Source organism: Myotis yumanensis, unplaced genomic scaffold, assembly GCF_028538775.1.
Source record: "Myotis yumanensis isolate MYYU_CA2020_CCGP unplaced genomic scaffold, mMyoYum1.0.hap1 SCAF_7, whole genome shotgun sequence".
Lineage (NCBI taxonomy): Eukaryota > Metazoa > Chordata > Mammalia > Chiroptera > Vespertilionidae > Myotis > Myotis yumanensis.
In genome coordinates, this window is record NW_027223758.1 from 16,616,721 (window position 1) to 16,640,406 (window position 23,686).

Consider the following 23,686-nt stretch of genomic DNA (forward strand, 5'->3'; position numbering starts at 1 on the left):
TTATTTTTGACTTCAGGTATAAACAGTTAATTCTAGAATTTCTGTGTTGTAAAGACCTTTAAAAGCCACCACGTGTAGTCCCTGGACCACACCTGCGAGAGGGGGAGGGAGGGAAGAAGGAAGGAAGAGCAAGGAGACAGGGAGGAGAGAGACAGAGGCAGTGGTGAAGAACTCGTGCCCTTGAGTCAGACCACCAGGGTTCCCAGTCTGTCACTTTGTCATCGTAACTTCACTGCATCTTGGGTCCCCTATAAAATGGGGGTGAAAGTGGTAGGACCTCAGAGAGTTACCCCAAGGATTGCATCAGTTAACACAACTGTGGCAAATGGCAAAGACAAAACTCTGTCAGGTGTTCCTACCCCACGTGTGAGGCCTCCACGGAGGCATCTTGCTGTCTCCGGGGATGGACATGCCCTGTTGGAAAAGACCCTGACTCTTAGGAAGCTGTTTCTTAGGATGAATCAGCACTGTATTCCCATCGCATCTGGTGGTCTGTCCTAATTCAGCTCTCCGGGGCCATGATGTACAAGTCTAACTTGTTTTCTACATGAAAAGCCTTCAGGTTTTTTGAGGTTAAGCATCCTGAATCTTCACCCCTCTGGCTTAAAATCTTGGGTGTCTTTGAGTCTCTGGATGGGCTTTCAGCTTGTTCTTTCCCTTCTTAAATGTGACTTCAAGAAACAAATACAACACTCCAGGTGTAGTTGTTTTTGTGACATGTTCTTTGACATAGTCATGCTCAGCAGGTAAGGGGCTCATCATCTCTACAAGTGGCGTGCGCTGCTCTCTTTTCTACCTGTTTGCAGCAGGCTCTCTCCTGCGGCTGCACCATTCTGGATACCATGCTCTTATTCACCCATCTAAGATGTAATTAGTCTCCACGGAGACCAACCACATCATGTTGCTGACCCACCCCACGATAAGCTCGCCATAACCAACATCTCTCACTTGGTTGGATGTTCCTGCCCCGCCTGCTGGCTTCCAGTGAGTGTCACCCCTTTGAGAGTCCCCACCATGCTCTTCTTGTAGTCAATACCAGACTCATTTGACTCGGAGTTGACAGATTTTTATTCTTCCTCTTTTTGAGATAACCCAAACCAGGCGAGGGGCAGGCACTTCTCCCTCTCTGCATGACTCTCTGTGAGCCATGGGGCCGCTCAGCGACCTCAGTTGTAAACTGAGTGGTTTCAGAGTGGTTTTCAGGACCAGCATGTACTCACCAATAAACATAATCAAATCCATAGGCAAGGTGCGGAGGGGGTCAGAGGGTGTTGAACGTGAACTAGGTAAATCTTCATCTTCCCAAACGGAAAGGTCAGAGATAATGCCAGAAGTTGATAGATCAAGGGAAAACCTTCTACAAATGCATTATTATAGAGTTCAGGGGTAAAGGTATTGAAGAACTAACAATAAAAATGCCTCAGAGTGGTTGCCCCTGGCTTGGAAGCAGAGAACAGCCTTCCTCACATGCAACCCTGCAGTACAATTTAATGTTTTATCTTGTGCCTGGATTATCCGATGACAAGAGTAAGTGATATGCATTTGGATATCAAAATATTGCATCCTATTTTAGAATGATAGGTGCCATTTAAAGGTCTGATTCGAGGTTAAGGCTTGTAATTATATTTTGTAACAGATATCCTCTTGTTTTGGGTTTCTGCTTTATTTTCACCATTTTGGTTTTTGTTGTTGTTGTTGTTGTTGTTGTTGTTGTAAATTATGAAATTGGGACAAAACCATGAGAAAGTTGGAGAAGGAAATTGGAAAGGAAGTAACAACTGGACTCCCCCCCACCTCCAAGGGAATTCAGCTGCTTTTTTTTTTTTTTTTTTTTTTTTTGGTATCACTCTATGTACCTTTAATTTTTATGTCCTTCTGGAAAAATTAAATTGGAACTTCTTTTATCACTCTTCAATTCATTTCTCCTGTTTGTACAAAGGGCAAGAGCTTAATGTGCCACAGCTAAAGCTGCCGGGGCAGCTGGACACACATGGGCAGGTGCCCGAGTCTGCCACTCATATTTTCCAAAGTCTGCGATTGCAGGCAGCAGCTGGAACTCAGTGGAGCAGGTGAAGGGGGGCAAGGTAAAGGGGTGCATGGTGCTTTCTTCTGGTATAATGCTTTAAAAAGAGGAATACTTAAGTGCCAAAAGAAGGCATTCCTTGAGTTTATTCTTATCCTTTAACTAGGAAAAAAGAAAAGGAAGTTACTCGGAGGCTCAGAGTGTGGTCTAGTCACTAGCTTCACCTGGAAGCTGGTTAGAACTGCTGTGTCTGTCGCCCCAGCCCCTTTCCCACTCCGAATCTGCATGTGAATGAGATGTTCAGGGCGGTATGTACACATTACACTTGGAGAAGTGCTCCTTTAAGGCACAGATGAGGATTCTAGGCTGAGAAAGTTCAAGTCAGTGGTTCTTCGCCTGGACTTAGAATCATCTGGGAGCTTGAAAAAAAAAATACTGATGGTTGAGTCCCGAGTCTCCACCCCAGAATAATTAGAACAGCAATTCTGGGCTTGGGGGCAGGCATGGGTGTATTTTAAAAGTGCTGCAGGTGATCGCAATGTGCAGGCAAGGCTTAGAACTGCAGGTTAAGTGATAGTCAGTTGCTCAGCTGTCCTGTCTCCCCCCACCCACTACGTGCTGCTTCTCCTTGGCTTGGCTATGAAAGAAAACCTGCACCCTCTCCTCCCCGCCCCCCACCCCTTACCCTCCCGCCCAGGGCCATTCACAAGATGCCAAACTAAGACATGAATATGGCAGTGCCTGGGGTGGGGATGGATTACTTCATACTCCTCGGGAACAACCCCACCAAAGGGAGGCCTATCCAGGTTTCTGGGAGAAATGTAATGAAAAGACCCCCTCGTTGAGTTACAAAATAAATCTCTTTTGATGAAAGAGATGCCCTATTTTGTGGGCCACGTGACATGCAAATGTGTGTGGCAAAGTGAGAAGTTAACATTTGCTTCCCCAAGACATTAAACAGCTTCAGTTGTATCCAGCAATGCTTTCCTCAAAGGAGGTTTCAGAATTTCATAAAAAATGGACAGCGTGACCACGGGTTAACCAATCAGTCACATTTCCTAGGTTCATCACTGAGAGACAAAGGAAAGCAAGGGTTGACAGGAGGCGCGCGTGTTTGAACCGCTGCTGCGTGAGCCCATCACCACCGCCAAATGTCAGCCTCTCGAGGCAGAAGTTAATTTCCACAAGTGCACACGGGGCTGTGTCTGGATGCTGCTCTGGTGGCGGCAAGTGTCAGACTTCTGGACAACAGCGTCAAGAATGACATTTCCCCGACCTGCTGTCATTTTCATCCCTGAGCCGAATGCTTTTCTTGGAATGGGTTTCTGTGAGGGTTTCGGACACGATTTTGGCCGCGTGCATGAGCTTTGGAGGACGCTTTTATGAATACAGAGTGGCAGCTGCCCGGCGAGAAGGCGTGCTCTTCACCCAGAGAGCGTGCGCCTGGCAAACACTCACCACCCAGCTGGCCACGCGCGGCCTCACCTGGTACTGCTGCCCAGTGCAGAGGATGAGGTGGTCATAGAGCACAATGTCTTCATGGGAAACCACGACGTGCTTGGCTGCTCGGTCTATGGCCGTCATCCTACCAACTACCACGTTGACCCAGGAGCACAGCGACATCAATGCGTGATCTTTATCATTATAACTCTGGCTGCGGAGAGAGGCGCTCCGTCAGTGACATTTGAGCAGCTGACAGGGGGCATTAATTAGACATCTGGCGAGCTGTTCAGGTCCCCCTTGCTTCCCCCCCACTTCACCAGGACTGAGTCTGTGCTCTTGCTGTGGGTTTACCAGGACCAAGGATATGCAGTAGGAGATTTTTTGTTATGAGAGAGTCACACAATGACATCTTTCCATTAAAGCTAAATTGTTCTGCTTAGTGTTGGCCAGTCCACAACAGGGAGGGAATGTGTGTGTGTGTGTGTGTGTGTGTGTGTGAATCATCCTATATAATAAATAGGTAATATGCAAATTAATCCTCACGCCCTCACAAGATGGCTGCCTACAACCAGGCTGGCAGGGGGGTTAGTGAGGGACAACCAGACAACTGAACAAGCAGGTTGTGTGGGGCGACCAGGCTGGCAGGGGGGTTAGTGAGGGAGGACCAATGACTGAACAGCAGGCTGCATGGGGCAACCAGGTCGGCAGAGGGGGGAAGGTGGGGGTGACCAGGCCAGCAGGGGGGGAGTAAGAGTCAACCAGGCTGGCGGGGGGGGGGGGGGCACAGTTAGGGACTTTCAGGCTGGTGGGGGGTGCAGTTAGGGGCAACCAGGCCAGCAGTGGGTGCAGTTGGGGGGGATTAGGCTGGCAGGGGGGCAGTGAGGGGTGACTAGGCCAGCGTGGGGGGCAGATGGGGGCAACCAGGCCAGTGGGGGGGCAGTTAGGGGCGACCAAGCCAGCAGAGGGGAGCAGTTGGGGGCAACCAGGCTGGCAGGGGGGGCAGTAAGGGGTGACCAGGCCAGTGGGGGGGGCAGTTAGGGGCGACCAGGCAGGCAGGCAGGTGAGCGATTAGGAGCCAGCGGTCCAGGAATGTGAGAGGGATGTCCAACTGCCGGTTTAGGCCTGATCCTGGGAATCGGGCCTCAACTGGCAGTTGGACATCCCTCGAGGGGTCCTGGATTGGAGAGGGTGCAGGCTGGGCTGAGGGGGACCTCCCTTCCCCCGCCCCCCCACACGAATTTCATGCACTGGGCCTCTAGTTAATATATATCCTTCTGCCTCTATTTTATGGTGAGCACAAACTTACTTTGGCTGTTGACTTGTCCTAGTGCAGGGGTGGGCAACCCCTGGCACGCGTGCCAAACATGGCACGCCAGTAACTTTTGCTGGCACGCCAAACCCTCTCTTATAATCTTCCATTTACAATTTTTTTTCTTAATATCAATTTTTTTATTTTTCAGATAAATTCAGTGTAGGTGCATCTTAGATAAATAATTTTACATAACATGTATACATTAAAAAATAAATACATTTTTCATCATCATATACTGTGTTTTTGTTGCCTGAATGAATTTTATTATTTCTTCAAAGTTCTTCACATACATATACTTTAAGAGATATCAAGTAGGCATAACATGTTCTCAAAAAATTAGGGTTGGCACGCAGAAGAATTTTGAGTCAGAGATTTTGCTGGTTTTGGCACGCACTCACAAAAAGGTTGCCCACCCCTGTCCTAGTGACAGAGGACTGAAAGGGGATGAGGAGGAAGAAAGTGACATCGCGCAGGATTCCCCAAGGCAGGGGTCAAGGGCCTGAATATCCAGAAGCCAGCCTATTTGCTAATGCTTTTCAATAGATTTCTCCTGCTTAGAATGAGTGTATGGATTTGTGCCCAAACAACAAAACACGTTGTCTTTAGAGAAGATGTCAATTAGAGAATTACGTTAGAAGCAAGTCCCGTCCCTGGAGACTTTCGGGATCCACTCTGCAGGGCAAAGGTAACTTAGGGGGAACTGGTGCTGCTGTGAGCAGCAGGTCCAGGGTGTTCTGGTCTGGGTTCCATCTGAGTTTGAGTATTCTACCATACTGTGAGAGAAGCGGCTTTCTTGTTGGCGTTGGTTTTTTTAAAAAAAGAATTTTGTGAGGGTTGTTGTAGAACTTTCTGGAAGGTGTGACCTCCTTCACATGACACTCTTAGTGACCTTGTTCTGATACCATAACAAGAGGGCAGGGTGGCAGAATAGTAAGTGTTTCCTTTAAATCTAGGCTTCCCTGTGCCAAGGTCTGTGTCACCAGTGAGACCGGGCCCTGGGACCCTGCATCCCCTGTCGACACTTCAGCTTCCTCACCTCGCAACCGAGGATAATTCTCCTCCCCGCAGGCCTCGACCATTGTAAGGGACGAATGTGAGAATGTAAGAGATGCTGCTTTCTCAAGTGGGATGCATATGTGAAGGGTATTATTCTAAATAATATTAATGATACATAATCCTGTTTACTCTCCTTGGAGGCAAACAGGACTAAAGTGATAATGGAAGAGCATTTTTTCTTTTTGATCCACTCGGGAGTCTGCTCTCAACACACAAAAAGAATTCTCGTAATGGATGCACATTAGGCCCCGTTCTGGCACCCATGAAAGAGAAGGGAGCACTGGGCTTTGTGTCTCTCCATGAAACAACACTTAAAAACAAGAAAATCTCTTCTTAATAAGAAAAGAAAATTGGGGGCTGGCCTGTCACAGGAAAATAATAGAGAGTGAGATGAAATTCTTAAAAAAAAGCAACAAACCAACACATTTTGGTGGCTTCACAGGAAAACAAGAAACCTCATTGATTTTGAACATTCATGAGAGATCCACAAAGGATTGTTCTTATTTGCATCACAGTCTCTTCATAACAGGAACAGCCCTGTCAGCCGCCCAAGATGAGTAAAAATTAAACATAGTTAGTGCATAGGAATTGGTCTTTTGAGGATCTGCTCAAAGATAAAGTTCTCAGGGGAAATTTGGGGGAGTCGGGGACAATGTTATTTTTAATGATCGTAGGACAATAGTGTGATAATGTCAGCACGCAGATTTCAGAGTTCACATTTGAAGCTCTGTCTGGTGGGAACTGAGTTTTAGGAACCGTAGGAAGCACTGAGGAATGTGGGGTGCTGCTTTTATAGTCTGTTACCGTGGCTTTTCTCAGGTTAGAACGTCACCGTGCAGGTGATGACCATCTGTTCTGGATATCCCTATCTACTCTGGACCTCCTTTAATTTACTCATCAGGTAGGTGAAACTAAACATTGGAAATGATAAGTGATATTTCCCCAAAATTATTTCCTAAGCAGAGTGAGTGAGCCTTGCTTCTAACGTGGTAGCGACAGCCTCATGGCCTGAGGACAAGAGAAGTACTTCCATTAGGGTTCTCTGGAAAAGGGAGAAGGAACCAAAGAAGGGACATCAATGAAACTTGATGTTTCTCAAGTGAATTTGACCCTGACTTGAAAAGAATGTGAAAGGTTGTCTCATAGAACGTTCTGGAGACAGATAGTAAGTTAAAAAAAAGCAGAAATGCAGGATGGGAAAATTGTTAGAAGGGACATTGTGACAAGCGGCCCACTTGTTCAGAGTTGCAGAGGCCCCCATATCTGGTGTCAGGAGACTTAGTCCAGCGCTCCAGATGCAAAACTAGAAGCAAGCCCCAGGGGAGCCAGTATAAGTCCGTGCAGACCTGCACTCCATGGAGTCAGAACCCTTCAGAACTGGAGAGAACCTCGGAGGTTTTCATAAAGGATTTATCAGGACTCTTAGAAGGAGGAGCATCACCATGAACGAACATTCAGTTACTCAGGGCTGATTGTCCAATTAGTGGATTTCTCCTGTTTCCGCTTTCCCCTCTCCTCCCACTGCCTGCCCTTCTGCTGCGTCCCTGGCATGTCATTAGCGCCTCCACCGGACGCTGGACAGGGCCGGAGAGCGAAGACAAAAACTGGCTTATGAAAAAATAGTAACAACAAAAATAAATCAAAACACTGGTTAGGGCAGAGTTTAGAATTCGTATTTAAAATGAGGAATTGAAATTATTAAATTTAGGAATGTCGATGCACTTGTTATTTTTTAAACTCTGCGACCAAAGATAATTTCCTTTATTGGAATACGAGGGCCGTTTGAAAGGCAACCTCCTCTTTATGTTTCAATGTGTAGTTTCTAGAATGAAGACATGCAGTTACCCCTTCAGAGGCACCGGGCTGTGTTATTTCCTTTCTACCCACAGCCTGATGAAGATGACTTTCACAGGCACTTGTGGAGGTAACCTCCATCTTCTCCACATTATTTACTGAGCACCTGCTATGTGCCGAGCACTGTCCTACGTGCTGGGGGCACATCAGCGAGCAAAGAGGCAAAAGATTCCTGCTGTCGTGGAGTTTACATTGCAGTTAAAGAATCCAGAATATGAAGAAAAAACATCATTTTAAAAGGCAAATTATGTAATATTTAGAAGGATTGCAGTAGCAAGAAGGAATGGAGCAGAGTGAGGAGGATGGAGGGTTGGTTGCAGATGATTGGGTAGTCAGGGGAGGTCTCGGTGAGAAGTTGACATTTAAGCAAAGACCTGGAGAGAGAAAAGCAAAGCCCCACAGTGGGGACCTGCCTGCTGTGTTTCAGGAATACTGAGGAGGCTGGAATGGTAAGAGTAGAAAGAACAGGGGCAGCAATGGTAGAAGATGAGGTCAGACAAATAATTGAACAGGAATAGGTTTTAGGTTGGAGCATTCCAGGACTTTCTGTGACGATGGGAATGGTCTGCAGCTGTCTGACATGGCAGCTATGAGCCACAGGTGGCTATTGGAGCACTTGCAATATGGCTAGCATAATTGAGAGGCTGAATTTTAAATCTCGTTTAAGTCTAATCAATTTATGTTTTACTTAAAAAACAAGCTTTTATTTTATTTGAGAAATTGACAAACATTTTAACAACAGAATCACCTAAAACCCCCACAATATAGAAATGTTTCTGGCATGATTAAAAAATAATTATTCTGTAACCAATAAAAAATGTTGTCATTACTGACGCATCAACCACAGTATTTTATAACAGATGCCTTATTTTTCATTTTAAATAAGTCTTAAAACCTTTTTGGTAGTTTTGTGGATTCCATAATATCCTTTTTTTTTTTAGATAAAATGGAGCATGATAATGCCATTAAAATCAAGATTTCTATCTAAAAGCAAACTCCTAATAAGACTTTCCACCAAGACTACCCTACTCCCTCTTTTTTGTATGTTATCACTTTAAAAACCTTACCTCTAATCAATTTAAACGTAACCAGGCACATGTGACTAGGAGCCACCACCTGGGGCAGTTCGGGGGCTGACGTGGTCTGACTCACATTTGCGTAGCATCGTTCTGGCTGCCATGCTGAGAATGTGGAGAGGCAAGCACACCGGGGGCCCCGGGAGACTGCCCACCCGGCCGCACACAGGTCCCACACGCTATCTCACCAGGACGGCATTCCTAATTCTCTCCCACAGCACACCTACCAGGGGCTGGCCAGCCTTGGTCACGCTGAGCGAGTTACACTGCTTGGGAGACATTTAGCAATAACACCAGCATTTCCTGGGAAGCGTGTAAGTTAGAAAGAGGGCAATGAGGGGAGGGGATGCACATGTGTGGATCCTCTACTTTTTGTCAGAACTTACTGTTACACTAATTTTAATAAAAAAGTCCAGCAAGGTTGGCTTATCATATACTTTTCACAGTAAAAAACAACAACACACAAACAAAACCAAAGTCCTGGGAATGAAAACCCCTTTGTGGTAGGGACAGGATCTGAATCTGAATCCACCTGGCTCAAAACCCATGATTTTTTCTTTTTTTTTAAAAAAAAAACCCACATCCTAATGATGCTCTTAAAAATAAAAAAGTTCATGGTCTGGTAAATGTATTAGGTCAGAATGAGCCTGGTTCTGCTAACAGGAAAGCTGCAGGTTTTCTCACAGTTTGCCTCGCTGTTTGAAGGCAAAGTAAGCCTTTTTCACAGAGGAAAGAGGATCTCTTTGTCGTGGATTCTAAAATGAATACCCTGAGAGGGAACCATTTCCTTCCTCCTCATTAAAAACATGTGAGCACTGTTTCTAGAGGCAGGGAGCCTAATCATTCTTGTACCCATGTTTTGCTGCAGGAAATTAAAATTACTGGAAGCTGTGTGATAATGAAGTGGGATTCTACCAGGGTGCAGACAGCAAAGGTTGCCGAGACTGGCCTGGAAGGTCTTGCCTGGTCAGCCCGGATTAGGAATGGCCTGGGTGGGTGTGAGACCCACCCCCCAGGGAGGTGCCTGACCTTTATCTCTCAACTCTGACCGTGGGGGCATTGCCTGGTCTGATGCAAATACAATCGCCAAGCTCCCCTGCTCTACAGAACCCCACCGCAGACGGTGGCTGGGTCAGGAGGCTCCATCCATGGTTTGGAAGAGGGCACAGGTCTTCCCACAGGTAGAAAAGGGCAGCCCAGCCCTGCCATCCACTCGTCAGCAGGTTCGAACCTGTGTCTCCTAAGTGACATCCGAACTCCAGGAGAAAAGCCCACCACCTGCCTCTTTCCAATCTGAAAACCATTTAGCATAGAAACGACAGCTTGAACATTAGGACATTTAGGCCTCCGAAGGAAAAAGCAAATGGAATGCATACTCGCTTGCTAAAAACTTCCTTTGTTCCGTGCCCAGAAGTTTTTTCCCAGGGAGTCCGTGGGTTGAAATTAGCGTGAGGTTACTGAACTTCAGGTGAGAGCTAGGGAGAAAGAAAAAAAATTTAAAAAAGAGGTAAAGCACGATTCGGTGGAAGTTTATTCTACATTTGACCCTTGAACAATGTGTGGTTTAGGGTACCAACTCCTCATGAAGTAAAAAATCCATGTGTAATTTAGACGCTCCCCAAACTCAACTACTAATAGCCTGTTACCGATATCGTAAAACAGCCGATTAACACGTATTTTGTAAGTTATACGTATTACATACTGTCTGTAATAATAAAAGTATAATATGCTAATTAGACCAGACGTCCTTCCAGATGAAGCCAGGGGCTGCGAGGTAAGCCCAGATCCCAGGTGCCAGAGGGAAGCCGGTGCCGGCAGCCAGGGGAAGGAAGGCCTACTCGTGCATGAATTTTGTGCATTGGGCCTCTAGTATTACTATAATAAAGTAAGCCGAGAAAAGAAGATATTAAGAAAAACATGGAAGAGAAATACCTTTACTGTGTTTACGGAAAAAAAGATCCACATGGAAGTGGATCTGCACAGTTCACACCTGTGTTGTTCAAGGGGCACTGTAATTCAATTTAACCTCATTTCATGTGTCATCCAATTGTTGAATTGTCTTTGAGCCCAGCATCTCTTTTTGCACAAACCTTCAAACAGAACCGGCCATTAGAATGAAAGAATGAAGATGGCACCGGAGTGGCTAATTACAGAAACTTCACACAGCAGCACTGCAATGACGGACACCACTTCGTTTTTAAAAAATTGCTTCTCAGAGTAAAACAAACTAAAATCCAAAATTGGGAAGGAGGTACGTTTAGTATGAATTAGTGCAGGTGGAATTCCAGCCTGCTATGAAACTGCTAAGAACCATAACCACCAGAGCTAGAATTCTGTGTGTGTACCACCAAGTGCTTTGCCTGTTCCTCATCTAGTCCTCGACGCAGTACAGAGAGGTCAGTGATAGCATTATCCGTATTTTGTTATACAGAACGGAGGCAAAGTGATTTGACCAAGACCATGCAGTAGAAAGTCTGGAGGCAGTGTGTGAACCCAGATGTCTGCTCCAGTGTCTTCTCCCCTAACCTCTACCCAACCTCTGCCTCCACTGCCCTGTAGACCCTACATTGTTGACAGGGATCCAAGGATCATCTAATGCCATTGGTCAACATTACCTTTATTACTTTCATATATATGTACATATATATACACACACACATACACACACATATATATACATTATATATATATATATATATATATATATATATATATATATATCTACACTAATAAAAGAGAAACATGGTAATTGGCGTACGACCGCTACCCTTCCCATTGGCTAATCAGCGTATCCTTATGCAAATTAACTGCCAGCCAAGATGGCGGCCCGCAGCCATGCACTGAAGCAAGCAGGGAGGCTTGCTTCCTCCAGGAACTGCAGACTCCAACGTTCCCCGCCTCACTTGCCGGACTCTCAACTGCAACTCTAAGCAACTATTACTATGTTGCAAATAAGAAGCTAAACAAAACCCCAGAAACCAGCCAGACTGAAAGCCAGCCGGACCGCAACTTTGTATCGATGTTTTCAGCAGCGAGGCCTCAGAGCTAAAGCTGGCCCAGAATAAAAAAGAAAGAAAGAAAACAAGGAGCGGTTGGGAGCTTTTAGTCAACTGCCAGCGGGAAAACAGCCCTCAGCCCCTCACCCAGCCTGGCCAGGCACCCCAGTGGGGACCCCCACCCTGATCCAGGACACCCTTCAGGGCAAACCAGCCAGCCCCTACCCGTGCACCAGGCCTCTATTCTATATAGTAAAAGGGTAATATGCCTCCCGGCACCGGGATCAGCAGAGCAGCGAGGCTCCCGGCACCGGGATCAGCATGACAGGGGGCAGCGCCCAAACCCCCTGATCAGCCCTGCTCTGTGCCTGATAGGGGGGAGCTCCCCAACCTCCTGATCGCCCTGCGGCTCTGTGTGTGACAGGGTGCAGCGCACCAACCCCCTGATCGGCCCTGCTCTATGTGTGACAGGGTAGAGCCATAACCTCTCCATCGGCCCTGCCCTGAGTGTGACAGTGGTGGCGCCCCAAACCCCTGATCGGCCCTGCTCTGTGCGTGATAGAGGGTGGCGCCCCAACCCCCCTCCATGGGCCTTGCTCTGTGTGTGACAGGGTAGAGCCATAACCTCCCCATTGGCCCTGCCCTGAGTGTGACAGGGTGCAGCGCCCCAACCCCCTGATCTTCCCTGCTCTGTGTGTGACAGGAGGTGGTGCCCCAGCTCCCCTATCGGCCCTACTCTGTGAATGACAGGGGGGAGCTCCTCAACCCCCTGATGGACCCTGCTCTGTGAGTGACAGGGGGCAGCGCCCCAACCCCCCTGATTGGCCCTGCTCTGTGAGTGACAGGGGGCAGCGCCCCAACCCCCTGAGGGCCCTGCTCTGTGCATGACAGGGGGTGGCGCTGCAACCTCCCCATCGACCCTGCCTTGAGTGTAACAGGGGGCGGTGCCCCAACCCCCCAATCAGTCTACCCTGAAAGTGACTGAGGGTGGCATTGCAACCTCCCGATCCGCCCTGCTCTGTTGCTCTGTGCATGACGGGATGGCGCCCCAACTCCCCAATCGGCCCTGCTCTGAGCCCAATCAGGGGCTGCACTTAGGGATTGGGCCTGCCCTCTGCCACCCGGGAGCAGGCCTAAGCCAGCAGGTCGTTACCTCCCGAGGGGTCCCAGACTGTGAGAGGGCACAGGCCGGGCTAGGGGACCCCGCCCCCCCCGAGTGCACAAATTTTTGTGCACCGGGCCTCTAGTATATATATATACTAGAGGGTATATATATATAGAGGGTGTGTGTCCCTCAGCCCCACTTGTGCCCTCTCACAGTCTGGGACCCCTCGGGAGGTAACGAGGTGCTGGCTTAGGCCCGCTCCCAGGTGGCAGAGGGCGGGCCCAATCCCTAGGTGCAGCCCCTGGTCGGGCTCAGAGCAGGGCCGATTGCGGGGTTGGGGCGCCGCCCCCTGTCACACTCAAGGCAGGGTTGATGGGGAGGTTGCCACAGAGCCTGGGCCGATCAGGTGGTTGGGGCGCTGCCCCCTGTCACGCACAGAGCAGGGCCCATCAGGGGGGTTGGGGCACCGCCCCCTGTCACACACAGAGCAGGGCTGATCAGGGGGTTGGGGCACTCCACCCTGTCACACTCAGGGCAGGGCTGATGGGGAGGTTGCTGCTCCACCCCGTCACACACAGAGCAGGGCCCATGGGGGCGTTGGGGCACCACACCCTGTCACACACAGAGCAGGGCTGATCAGGGGCTTGGGGAGCTCCCCCCTATCAGGCACAGAGCAGGGCTGATCAGGGGGTTGGGGCGCCTTCCCCTGTCACGAACAGAGCAGGGCGGATAGGGAGGTTGTGGCCCTGCCCCGTCACACACAGAGCCACAGGGTGATCAGGGGTTTTGGGCTCTGCCCCCTGTCATGCTGCTCCAGGGGCCAGGAGGCCTCGCGGCTCCGCTGATCCCATTGTTGGGAGGCCTCGTGGCTCTGCTTGACACAGGGGCAGTGAGGCCTCGCTGCTCCGCTGATCCCAGTGCTGGGAGGTTCTGCTGATCCTGGTGCCAGGAGGCCTCACGGCTCCACTGATCCCGGGGCGTGAGGCCTCATGGCTCCGCTGATCCCGGATTCCGGAGGCCTCACAGCTCCGCTGATCCTGGTGCTGGGAGGCATATTACCCTTTTACTATATAGGATAGAGGCCTGGTGCACGGGTGGGGGCTGGCTGGTTTGCCCTGAAGGGTGTCCTGGATCAGGGTGGGGGTCCTGCTTGGGTGCCTGGCCAGCCTGAGTGAGGGGATGATGGCTGTTTGCAGCTGGTCACACTCCCTTCAGGGTGGGGGTCCCCACTCGGGTGCCTGGCCAGCCTGGGTGAGGGGATGATGGCTGTTTGCAGCTGATCACACCCCCTTCAGGGTGGGGGTCCCCACTGGGGTGCCTGGCCAGCCTGGGTGAGGGGATGATGGCTGTTTGCAGCTGGTCATACCCCCTTCAGGGTGGGGGTCCCCACTGGGGTTCATGGCCAGTCTGGGTGAGGGGCTGAGGGCCATTTTCAGGCTGGCGGGCAACTAAAGCTCCCATCCTGTCCTTTTTTTCTTTTTTCTTTTATTCTGGGATTTATTTACCTTCTATGGCTGTCACTGGAACTGAGAGCCGGCTTTCTCTCTGAGGCTCGGCTCCAGCTCTGAGACCTCAGCTGCTGAAAACAGGTATCTGGTTTGTTTGGGTTCTATAATTGAAACACTGTTTCAACTCCAGCTCTGAGGCCCGGCTGGCTGAAAGCACGTTTCTGGGTTTTTTTTAGCTTCTATAATTGTAACAATGTTGCTTAGAGTGCAAGCTCAGAGCCCAGCAGCGGCAGGCGGGGAACATTGGCTTCCTCCGTCACTGAAGCAAGCAAGCCTCCTGTTCACTTCAAGCTGCCTGGCTGCCAGCCGCCATCTTGGTTGGCAGTTAATTTGCATATCTCGCCAATTAGCCAATGTGAAGGGTAGTGAAGTTATGGTTAATTACCATGTCTCTCTATTATTATATAGGATAGTGAGGAAAAAGTAGATTTACAGTTGAGTCTGTGAAAGTTGATTTTTGTATTATTATTTCTTATTGTATTATTTTCCATATGACAACTGTAAACCTACCTTTGCCACATCCCATCTGCACCTCAAATCAGAATATCCAAATAAATTTTAGAGAATTCCTGTTAAGAGTAAAACTGCCTCATATTTGCATTAGGCTTTCCAGGGCCTGAGGCATGTGTATGGGCATTATCACAGAGATAAAATTCACGACAATTTGTGCTAGGGGTGGGCCTGGGGTCAGGGTTTTATGATCTGTGTTTCATAAAGAAGAAAATCAAGGTTGGAAATGCTAGGTAATATGTTCATGGTCACGAAGCTCATAAGAAGCAGAACCAGAAATGAAAGCCATGCCTTCCGGCTCCAAGTAGTGCCCTCTCCACTCACCTCTGCTGTCCTACAAGCAGTCCTGGGAGTAATGGTAAGTAGGATACCCTGTCCACTCAGCCCTGCTGTCCTGTAAGCAGTCCTGGGAGTAATGTTAAGTAGGATGCCCTGTCCACTCCCCGCTGCTGTCCTGTAAGCAGTCCTGGGAGTAATGGTAAGTAGGATGCCCAGTACATGGAAGTGGAGGCTTCTGTGCTTAGACTCCCTCCTTCCGTATTGAAAATATTCCTGGTGCAAATCAGCCCTCCAGCTAGCATCAGCAAAATTTGCTGGATGAGCTGATCTTTTTAAAAAAAAATATATTTTATTGATTTTTTTACAGAGAGAAAGGGAGAGGGACAGAGAGTTAGGAACATCGATGAGAGAGAAACATCGATCAGTTGCCTCTTGCACACCCCGCAAGGTACATGCCCTTGACTGGAATCGAGCCTGGGACACTTCAGTCCGCAGGCTGACGCTCTATCCACTGAGCCAAACCGGTTAGGGCGAGCTGATCTTTTAATAGGTTTCAGGATGATGGATGAGAAAGATATATTTTCCTAAAATCTCTTCTTAGTTCACACCTCCCCTTATACCAACCAAATTCAAAAACAAACAAAAAAAAAACCCTTCACCAAGTCCGAGGAAAACACCTGTCCCCTTCCCCATGAGGAAACTGGGCATTTTCCAGATGTGGAAATGCTATCAATGTACTGACAGCCTGTTAGTACCACTAAAAGCAGGAGACTTTTGGCAATGGCACGGACCAGCCATGTAATAAACTCAACCGCTCCTGACATTTAAAAATAGCTAAATATTATGAAAGGTTTTGCTCTAAAGTCTCTAAGGATGTGTGTCATTTAAGAATAAATATTCTTATTTGATACAAAGAAAACCAAGCACATCTTATCCTCTAATAATAATAAAATTTTTGAATACGTTCAAATAACACAAAGGTCACAATTAACCCCAGCTACTTATGGCTGCCAGTTTGCAAATGCACACTGACGATAGGCCTCTGATTTATTACCATTTCACGGAAAATGCAAGGAATAATACATGTTTATACTTGCATGCAGTTAAAATTTATTTTGGCTTTGGTGCCTATGTGATGGAAATGTGGTTTATGTTGTACTAATAAAACAGGTTTATATGCAAGCCCCTCTTAAAGTTCTGTGGGAGAAAAAGGCTTAATAATTATCCAGCTACATCTTTTACTACAAAGACTAATCCCCTTGGTGCTGAATAATTTGAATGATCTAACAACACACGGATAAAATAGCTTGTAAATTGCCAAATTACCACTCTGTAGTATCCTGAATTATGCCATTATGCAATTAAAGATTTCACCAAAAGATCTGGGGGGGGGGGGGGGGGGGGGGGGAGAGGTAGTATTTTCTGGATTTGTACCTTTTGAAGGAACCAGCTTTCGCCCAGCCAGACTGGCTCAGTTTGTTGTCACCTTGTGCACCAAAAGGTTGCCAGTTCAATTCCCGGACAGGTCACATACTTCGGTTGCAGGTTCGATTCCCAGTCAGGGCATGTACAGAAGACAACCAATTGATGTTTTTCTCTCTCCTTTCCTCTCTCTAACCATGTCCTCGGATGAGGATTTAAAAAAAAGAAAAAAAAAGAACCTGCTTTCTGTTTCTTTTCCTTAGCCTTAGCCAAATTGGTTTTGTATTCTTCATTGTGGCTGTCTGGTCCTTTATTCAATCTTCAATGTCACCACTTTAACCTTTCTTGTTCTCCCTATCATTCCCCTTCTACATTCTCAAGCAAGTACATCCCCCACACCATAAACAACAACACAAAACAGAGAACAGCCACCAGGCAATCCCCTCCCTTGTTCCCCTTCTTGCCACGTCCCGAGCATTGCCATCCACAACATATTCTTTCATTCCTCCTGATTCAGAGGACAGGTATCTCCCCTTAACCCTGTTATTCTTCATGTTCCTCTCCCACCTCTCCCTATAACTCAACCAGCAAATTTCTCTTACAACTGTACTCAAGAAACCTGGAAGTAACCAGTCCACTGCTGTTAAGGGGGAGCCATGATGTCAACAGAGGCCATGGCCCTGCTTCTCCTACATCCAAGGTGGCTCCTAGAGCTCCAGCCATCACACCCTACACCCACATTACAGGCAGAAGGAGGAGGAAAGGGTAGGAAGGACTTCCCATTAAGGAGGTTTCCTTAAAATGTCACATGACATTTCGGCTCACATTGCCAAATCTCAGTGATACAGCCACATGTAGCACCAAGGGTCACCGGAAAATGTGGTTTCTCAAAGAGGAACACAGTGGTTTTTCCAAGAACCGCAATGCCCAGGGTTCTGTTATCACGGACAAAGTGCAGAATGAATTCTGGAAGGCTACTAGAAGTCTCTACTCATGTTGACTCATGAAGGAAGAGTGGGTGGGATGGGGGAAGATCCTGGTATCAGTCAGAGTCCAGGCTGGAAACAGAGGGCCACTCCACAACCTTTGACAAAATGAAGGCATGTGTAGGGTTCTAAGAACCAATAAGGGATGAGGAGTCACCCAGGGGCTAGCAACAGTGGGATGCCCTTACTGATTCGGATCATGAAGAGCAAGGGATGGAGGAAATGGTGGCAGTTGGGACGATGGAAGAGGACCCACCCAGGAGGTGCAGCCATAGCACATGCTTCCATGACAATCCTGTCATGAGGTTCTCTTTTATGATGGCTTTTTTTTTTTTTTTTTTTTTTTTTTTTTTTTTTTTTTTTTACCAGCTCCTCCTCCTTTGCCAATTTATTTCTCACAAGCTTCCCAGTCTTTTTTGTTAAACTGAAATTATCGGGATGACATTGGTTCACAAAACCATATAGGTTTCAAATATACAACTCAATAAAATATCATCTACACACTGTATCATGTGCCCATTGCCCCAAGAGAAGTCTCTTTCTGTCCCAACTTCTCTCCCACCCCCTTTGCCCACCTCCACCTCCCCCAATCCCCTTTGCTCTCTGGCTATCATCACACTTTGACTGAGTCTATGGGTTAAGTATGTGTGTTTTTTGGCTAATCCCTTCACCTTCTTTCATCCATTACCCCACTTTCCCTCCCCTCTGATAGCTGTCAGTCTGCTCCATGTACCCATGCCTGTTTCCATTCGTTTGTCAGTTTATTTGGTTTATTAGATTCCAAATATAAGTGAGATCATATGGTATTTGTCTTCCTCTGATTGGCTTATTTTATTTAGTACAATAATCTCCAGGTGCACCCATGTCATCACAAAGGGCAAGAGATCCTTCTTTTTTTACAGCCACATAAGATTCTATTGTGTAAATGTAACACAGCTTTTTTATCCACTCATCTACGGATGGGCACTTGGGCTTTTTCCAGATCTTGGCTATTGTAAATAACACTGCAATGAACATAGGGGTGCATGTGCATATAGTCCTTCAAATAGTGTTTTGGGATCTTAGGATATATTCTCAGAAGAGGTATCACTGGGTCAAAAGGAAGTTCTGCCCTAACCAGTTTGGCTCAGTGGATAGAGCGTCGGCCTGTGGACTCAAGGGTCCTAGGTTCGATTCTGGTCAAGGGCATGTACCTTGGTTGCGGGCACATACCCAGTAGGGAGTGTGCAGGAGGCAACTGATCAATGTTTCTAACTCTCTATCCCTCTCCCTTCCTCTCTGTAAAAAATCAATAAAATATATTTTTTTTAAAAAAGAAGTTCCATTTTTAGTTTTTTGAGGAAATTCCATAATGCCTTACACAGAGGCTCTATGAGTCTGCATTCCCACCAACAGTGCACGAGGGTTCCTTTTTCTCCACGTCCTCTCCAGCACTTGTTGTTTGTTGATTTATTCATGATAGCCATTCTGGCAGGTGTGAGGTGATAACTCATTGTGGTTTTAATTTGTGCTTCTCTGATGATTAGTGATTTTGAGCATTTTTTCATATGTCTATTGGCCATCTGTATGTCCTCTTTGGAGAAGTGTCTATTCAGGTCCTTTCCCCATTTTTAAATTGTGTTGTTTGTCTTCCGGGTGTTGAGCTGTATACGTTTTTTATATATTTCAGAGGTTAATCCCTTACCACATGTATCATTGCAAATATGTTCTCTCATACATTGGGTTCCCTCTTCATTTTGTTGATGGCATCCTTTGCTGTGCAAAAACCTTTTAGAGTGATATAGTCAGAGTTATCATTTTGCCTTCAAAGGGATAAATCAGCAAAAATACTGTTCCAATGGATTCCTGAGATTTTACTGCTTATGTTTTCTTCTAGGATTTTTATGGTTTCACATCTTACATGTAAGTCTTTTTATCAATTTTGAGTTTATTCTTGTTTATGGTATAAGTTGGTAGCCTAGTTTCATTTGTTTTTTTTGCATATACCTGTCCAATTTTCCCAACACCATTTATTGGAGACTGCTTTACTCCACTGTATGCTCTTGCCTCCTTTGTGAAATATTAACTGAACATAATGGCATGGGTTGATTTCTGGGCTCTCTGTTCTGTTCCATTAATCTGTATCCTATTCTTATGCCAATACCAGGCTGTTTTGATTGCAATGGTCTTGTAGTATAGTTTTATATCAGGTAGTATGATACCTCCAACTTTGTTCTTCTTTATCAAGATTGCTGAAGCTATCCAGAGACTTTTTAGTTCCATGTAAATTTTTGGAATATTGTTTTATATCTGTGAAATATGCCATTGGCATTTTAATAGGAATTACATTGAATTTATAAATTGATTTGGGTAGCATAGACATTTTAATGATGTTAATTCTTCCAGCCCAGGTACACAGAATATACTTCTACTTGTTTGTATCTTCCTCAATTCCTTTCTTCAATGTCCTGTAGTTTTTTGAGTACAGGTCCTTTAGCTCATTGGTTAAATTTATTCCTAGATACCTTCTTTTTTGTTGTTGTTGTAATAGTAAGTGGGATTGTTTCCTTAATTTCTCTTTCTGATAGTTCATTATTGGTGTATAAAAAAAAACCCAATTTCTCAATATTAATTTTGTATCCTGCTACTTTACTGAATTCAGTTATCAATTATGGTAGTTTTTTTGGTGGAGTCTTTAGGGTTTCTATGTATTAACATAATGTCATCCGTGAATGATGACAGTTTTACTTCCTCCCTTCCAATTTGGATGCCTTTAATTTCTTCTTCTTCTAGTCTGATTGTTGTGGCTAGGACTTCCAGTACTATGTTGAATAGGAGTGGTGAAAGTGGACATCCCTGTCTTGTTCCTATTTTTAGGGAAAATGGTTTTAGTTTTTGCCCATTGAGTATGATGTTGGCTGTAGGTTTGTCATATGTGACCTTAATTACATTGACATATGTTCCCTTAATTCTCACTTTGCTGAGAGTTTGTATCATAAATGGGTGCTGGTTTTTATCAAACTCTTTTTCTTCATCTACTGATAGGATCATGTGATTTTTTATCCTTAATTTTGTTTATGTGCTGTACCATGTTTATTGATTTGTGAATATTGTAACAACCTTGTATCCCCAGAATAAATCCCTCTTGATTTTTTAAATGTATTTCTGGATTTGATTTGCTAATATTATGTTGAGGATTTTACCATTTATATTCATCAGGGATATTCGACTATAATTTTCTTTCTTTGTAGAATTTATCTGGTTTTTGAATTAGGATAATGCTGGCTTTGTTAAAATAGTTTGGGAGTCTTCACTCCTTTTGCATTCTTTGGAATAGTTTGAGAAGAATAGGTATTCTTGTTTGAATGTTTGGTAAAATTTGCCTGTGAAGCCATGTGGTCCAAGACTTTTGTTTGCTGGGAGTTTTTAATTTTATTTTATTACTACTTCAATTCCATTAGTTGTATTTGGTCTACTCTAATTTTCTGATTCTTTCTGATTATGTTTTGGAAGAGTGTATGTTTCTGGGAATTGGTCCATTTTGCCCAGGTTGTCCAATTTGTTGGCATACAGTTGTTCACAATATTTTCTTACTATCCTTTATATTTCTGTGACATCAGTTGTTACTTTGCATTCATTTTTGTTTCATTTATTTGGGTCCTCTCTGTTTGTTTCTTGATGAGTCTGGTTAAAAGTTCATCCATCTTGTTTATATTTTCAAAGAACCAGTTCTTTGTTTCATTGATCTTTTTTTATTTTATTATTTTGTGTCTCTATGTCATTTATTTCCAGTCTGACCTTCATTATTTCCTCTCTTATACTTACTCTGGGCCTTGTTCTTTTCCCCATTCTTTCAGGTGTAGGGTTAGATTGTTTATTTGAGATTATTCTTGCTTTTTAAGGTTGGCCTATTATGCTATGAACTTCCCTCTCAAAACTGATGTTTCCGTGTCCCATGGATTTGGGCTTGTTGTGTGTTCATTTTCATTTGTTTCCACTTATCTTTTGATCCCAGTGGGGCGGGGTATCAGGGACTTGGCAGGGAATATCCAAACAGACTCCCATTGGTGCCTGCAAGCAGGAGTGCTGGCATTTTCTTCCTCCTTCTTGGGCTGAGCTCAGAGGGGAGAGAGGAGTTACCCCTCCGGCAATGTAGTCACACACCCCAGCACCTGCCCCTCTGTTTCCCAGACAAAAGCTTCCCCAACAGTCATGCTCCAAAAGTCCCAGCTCTGAGAGGCACTCTGGTTCCCCTGTGCAGCTGAACTAAGCAGGACAGGGCTGGCCAAGTGATTCAACAGGTGGTGGAGGGGTGCTGGCTGTGCTTGCGAGGTTGGGGAGACCGGCCCTCTTTCCAAAGCCACACAGTTGGTCATTGTCTAAGTCTCTGCCAAGAGCCTCCCCAGAAAAAGAGGGCCCCCAAATTCACTGCTGGGTGCAGTCAGAAGACCCCTCCGCAGGACTGCACATGGCAGAGTGGCCTTGCCAGCAGTCAGGAAAGGGGCAGTGCACTCGCCAGGCTGGTGCTGGAACAACAGGAGTGCTCCTTCCTAGGAAGGTGGCATCTGGGTTTCCCAGGTCGACTGAATCCCCACTGATTTTCATCTCCAGATGCTATGCGGCTCCTCTTCTCCTCTCTGTTGCTCTGTGCTCCCTGCATGGGATTGAGACTTCACGCTTCTGGGGAGAGACAGTGTGGCAGCCACGATATCCCTCTGGCTTCTCAGCTGCCACACGTGGATTCAAGGACCAGCCCTGTCTGCGTTTCTACCCTTCTTACCAGTCTCTATGTGGCTTCTTCTGTAAATCCTTGGTTATAGTATTTCAGTTTAACTAGCCTTCGGTTGGTCATTCAGGTTGACTCCTTTATAATGTAGCTGTAAATCTGGTTTTGGGCTGGGGGCAGGTAAGTCCAGCTTCCACCTACTTTACAGCCATCTTGGAATCCTACCAAGTTTCCCTGTCTTCATGTCTGTCTCCCTGGGTGATATTTTTTACCATCATGACTTCATCTTACCTTGACATTGTAGCTTTCTTCTGAGCTTGAAACCCAATCTCCAAATGCCTATCTGTCCTAACAGGGCTGCTTCACGGGCCTCTCAAATTCAATGTGTCCAAACAAAGGTCTTGTAGCTCCACTCCATTCCTCCTTTATTTCCATAAAAGGCATAACCAACTAACTGCCATCCACGTTCAGAATTTGGGAGCTAATTCAGACTCCTATCCTCTTTCTCACTTCCCCAAACTGGTCCACCATGTCCAGTTACTTTTACCTTCTCCATATCCCTTCAAAACCTCCCTCCTGCCATTTCCAGGACATACTAGCTTAGCTCATATTCTTGCCTAGAGAAATAGCCTGAGGGTTAATCTCTCTGGCACAAGTCTTTCTCTCTCCCTTGCCCATCTTCCACATAACTACTGGAAACCACTTTTTAAATTAAATCCGATCTCAGTCATTCCTGGTTTTTAAAGTCACCTTGTTTGCTCGCCATATTGATAACAGCAGAGCAGAGCAGCTAAGAACATGGATTCGAGTTTCAGATTGCTCCAGTTGAACCCTCGGCTATAGAACTTTCTCACTTTTGACCTTGGAAAAGTTATTTAACCTCTTTGTGGCTCCGTTTTCTAGCCTGTAAGATGGGAATAACAGAAACTAATGCCACATAGGGGTGCTGTGAAGATTCAATGAAATAGTATTTGTAAAATGTTTAGAATATTGCCTGCTGCATAAAATATTTTCAATTAATGTTGACCATTTTTATTACCAAAATGTTAAATACAAATTCATGAGCATGGTATATAGGCCTGATGGGCAGGGCCAAACATAACCTCCCCAACCTTCTTTGTAATATCTACCTTCTTGCGATTCATTCAAGTACCCTGCCTCCTCCATGCTTTTACATAAGACTAACACCAGCATTTCCATTTTCTCCAACTTCCTATTTTTTACTTAATTTTTAATTTGAATCAGAAGCATCCAAATATTTAATTTCTTAAATTTGTAACTATCTAAGAGTATTGGTCCAAAATCATGAAGTTTATAATATAGAATTCTAATTGGTTTTAGCTTTCTGGGGATGACATATGGAAATCAAATGTGTAAGACTTTTGATTACCTATACATATTTTAAAAGTTC

General features: G+C 45.8%; 1 protein-coding gene across 4 annotated transcripts in view; it reads right to left on the minus strand.

Annotated features, from left to right (window-relative positions):
- CFAP61 (cilia and flagella associated protein 61) overlaps positions 1 to 23,686 on the minus strand; it is a 244,904-nt gene that overhangs the window by 87,122 nt on the left and 134,096 nt on the right. For all 4 annotated transcript variants that reach the window (XM_070419827.1, XM_070419826.1, XM_070419830.1 and 1 more), the window contains 2 exons: positions 10,141 to 10,239; positions 3,509 to 3,677 (listed from right to left, as the gene is read on the minus strand). In XM_070419827.1, the coding sequence (XP_070275928.1) occupies positions 3,509 to 3,677; positions 10,141 to 10,239 (268 nt within the window). The remainder of the gene's footprint in view (positions 1 to 3,508; positions 3,678 to 10,140; positions 10,240 to 23,686) is intronic.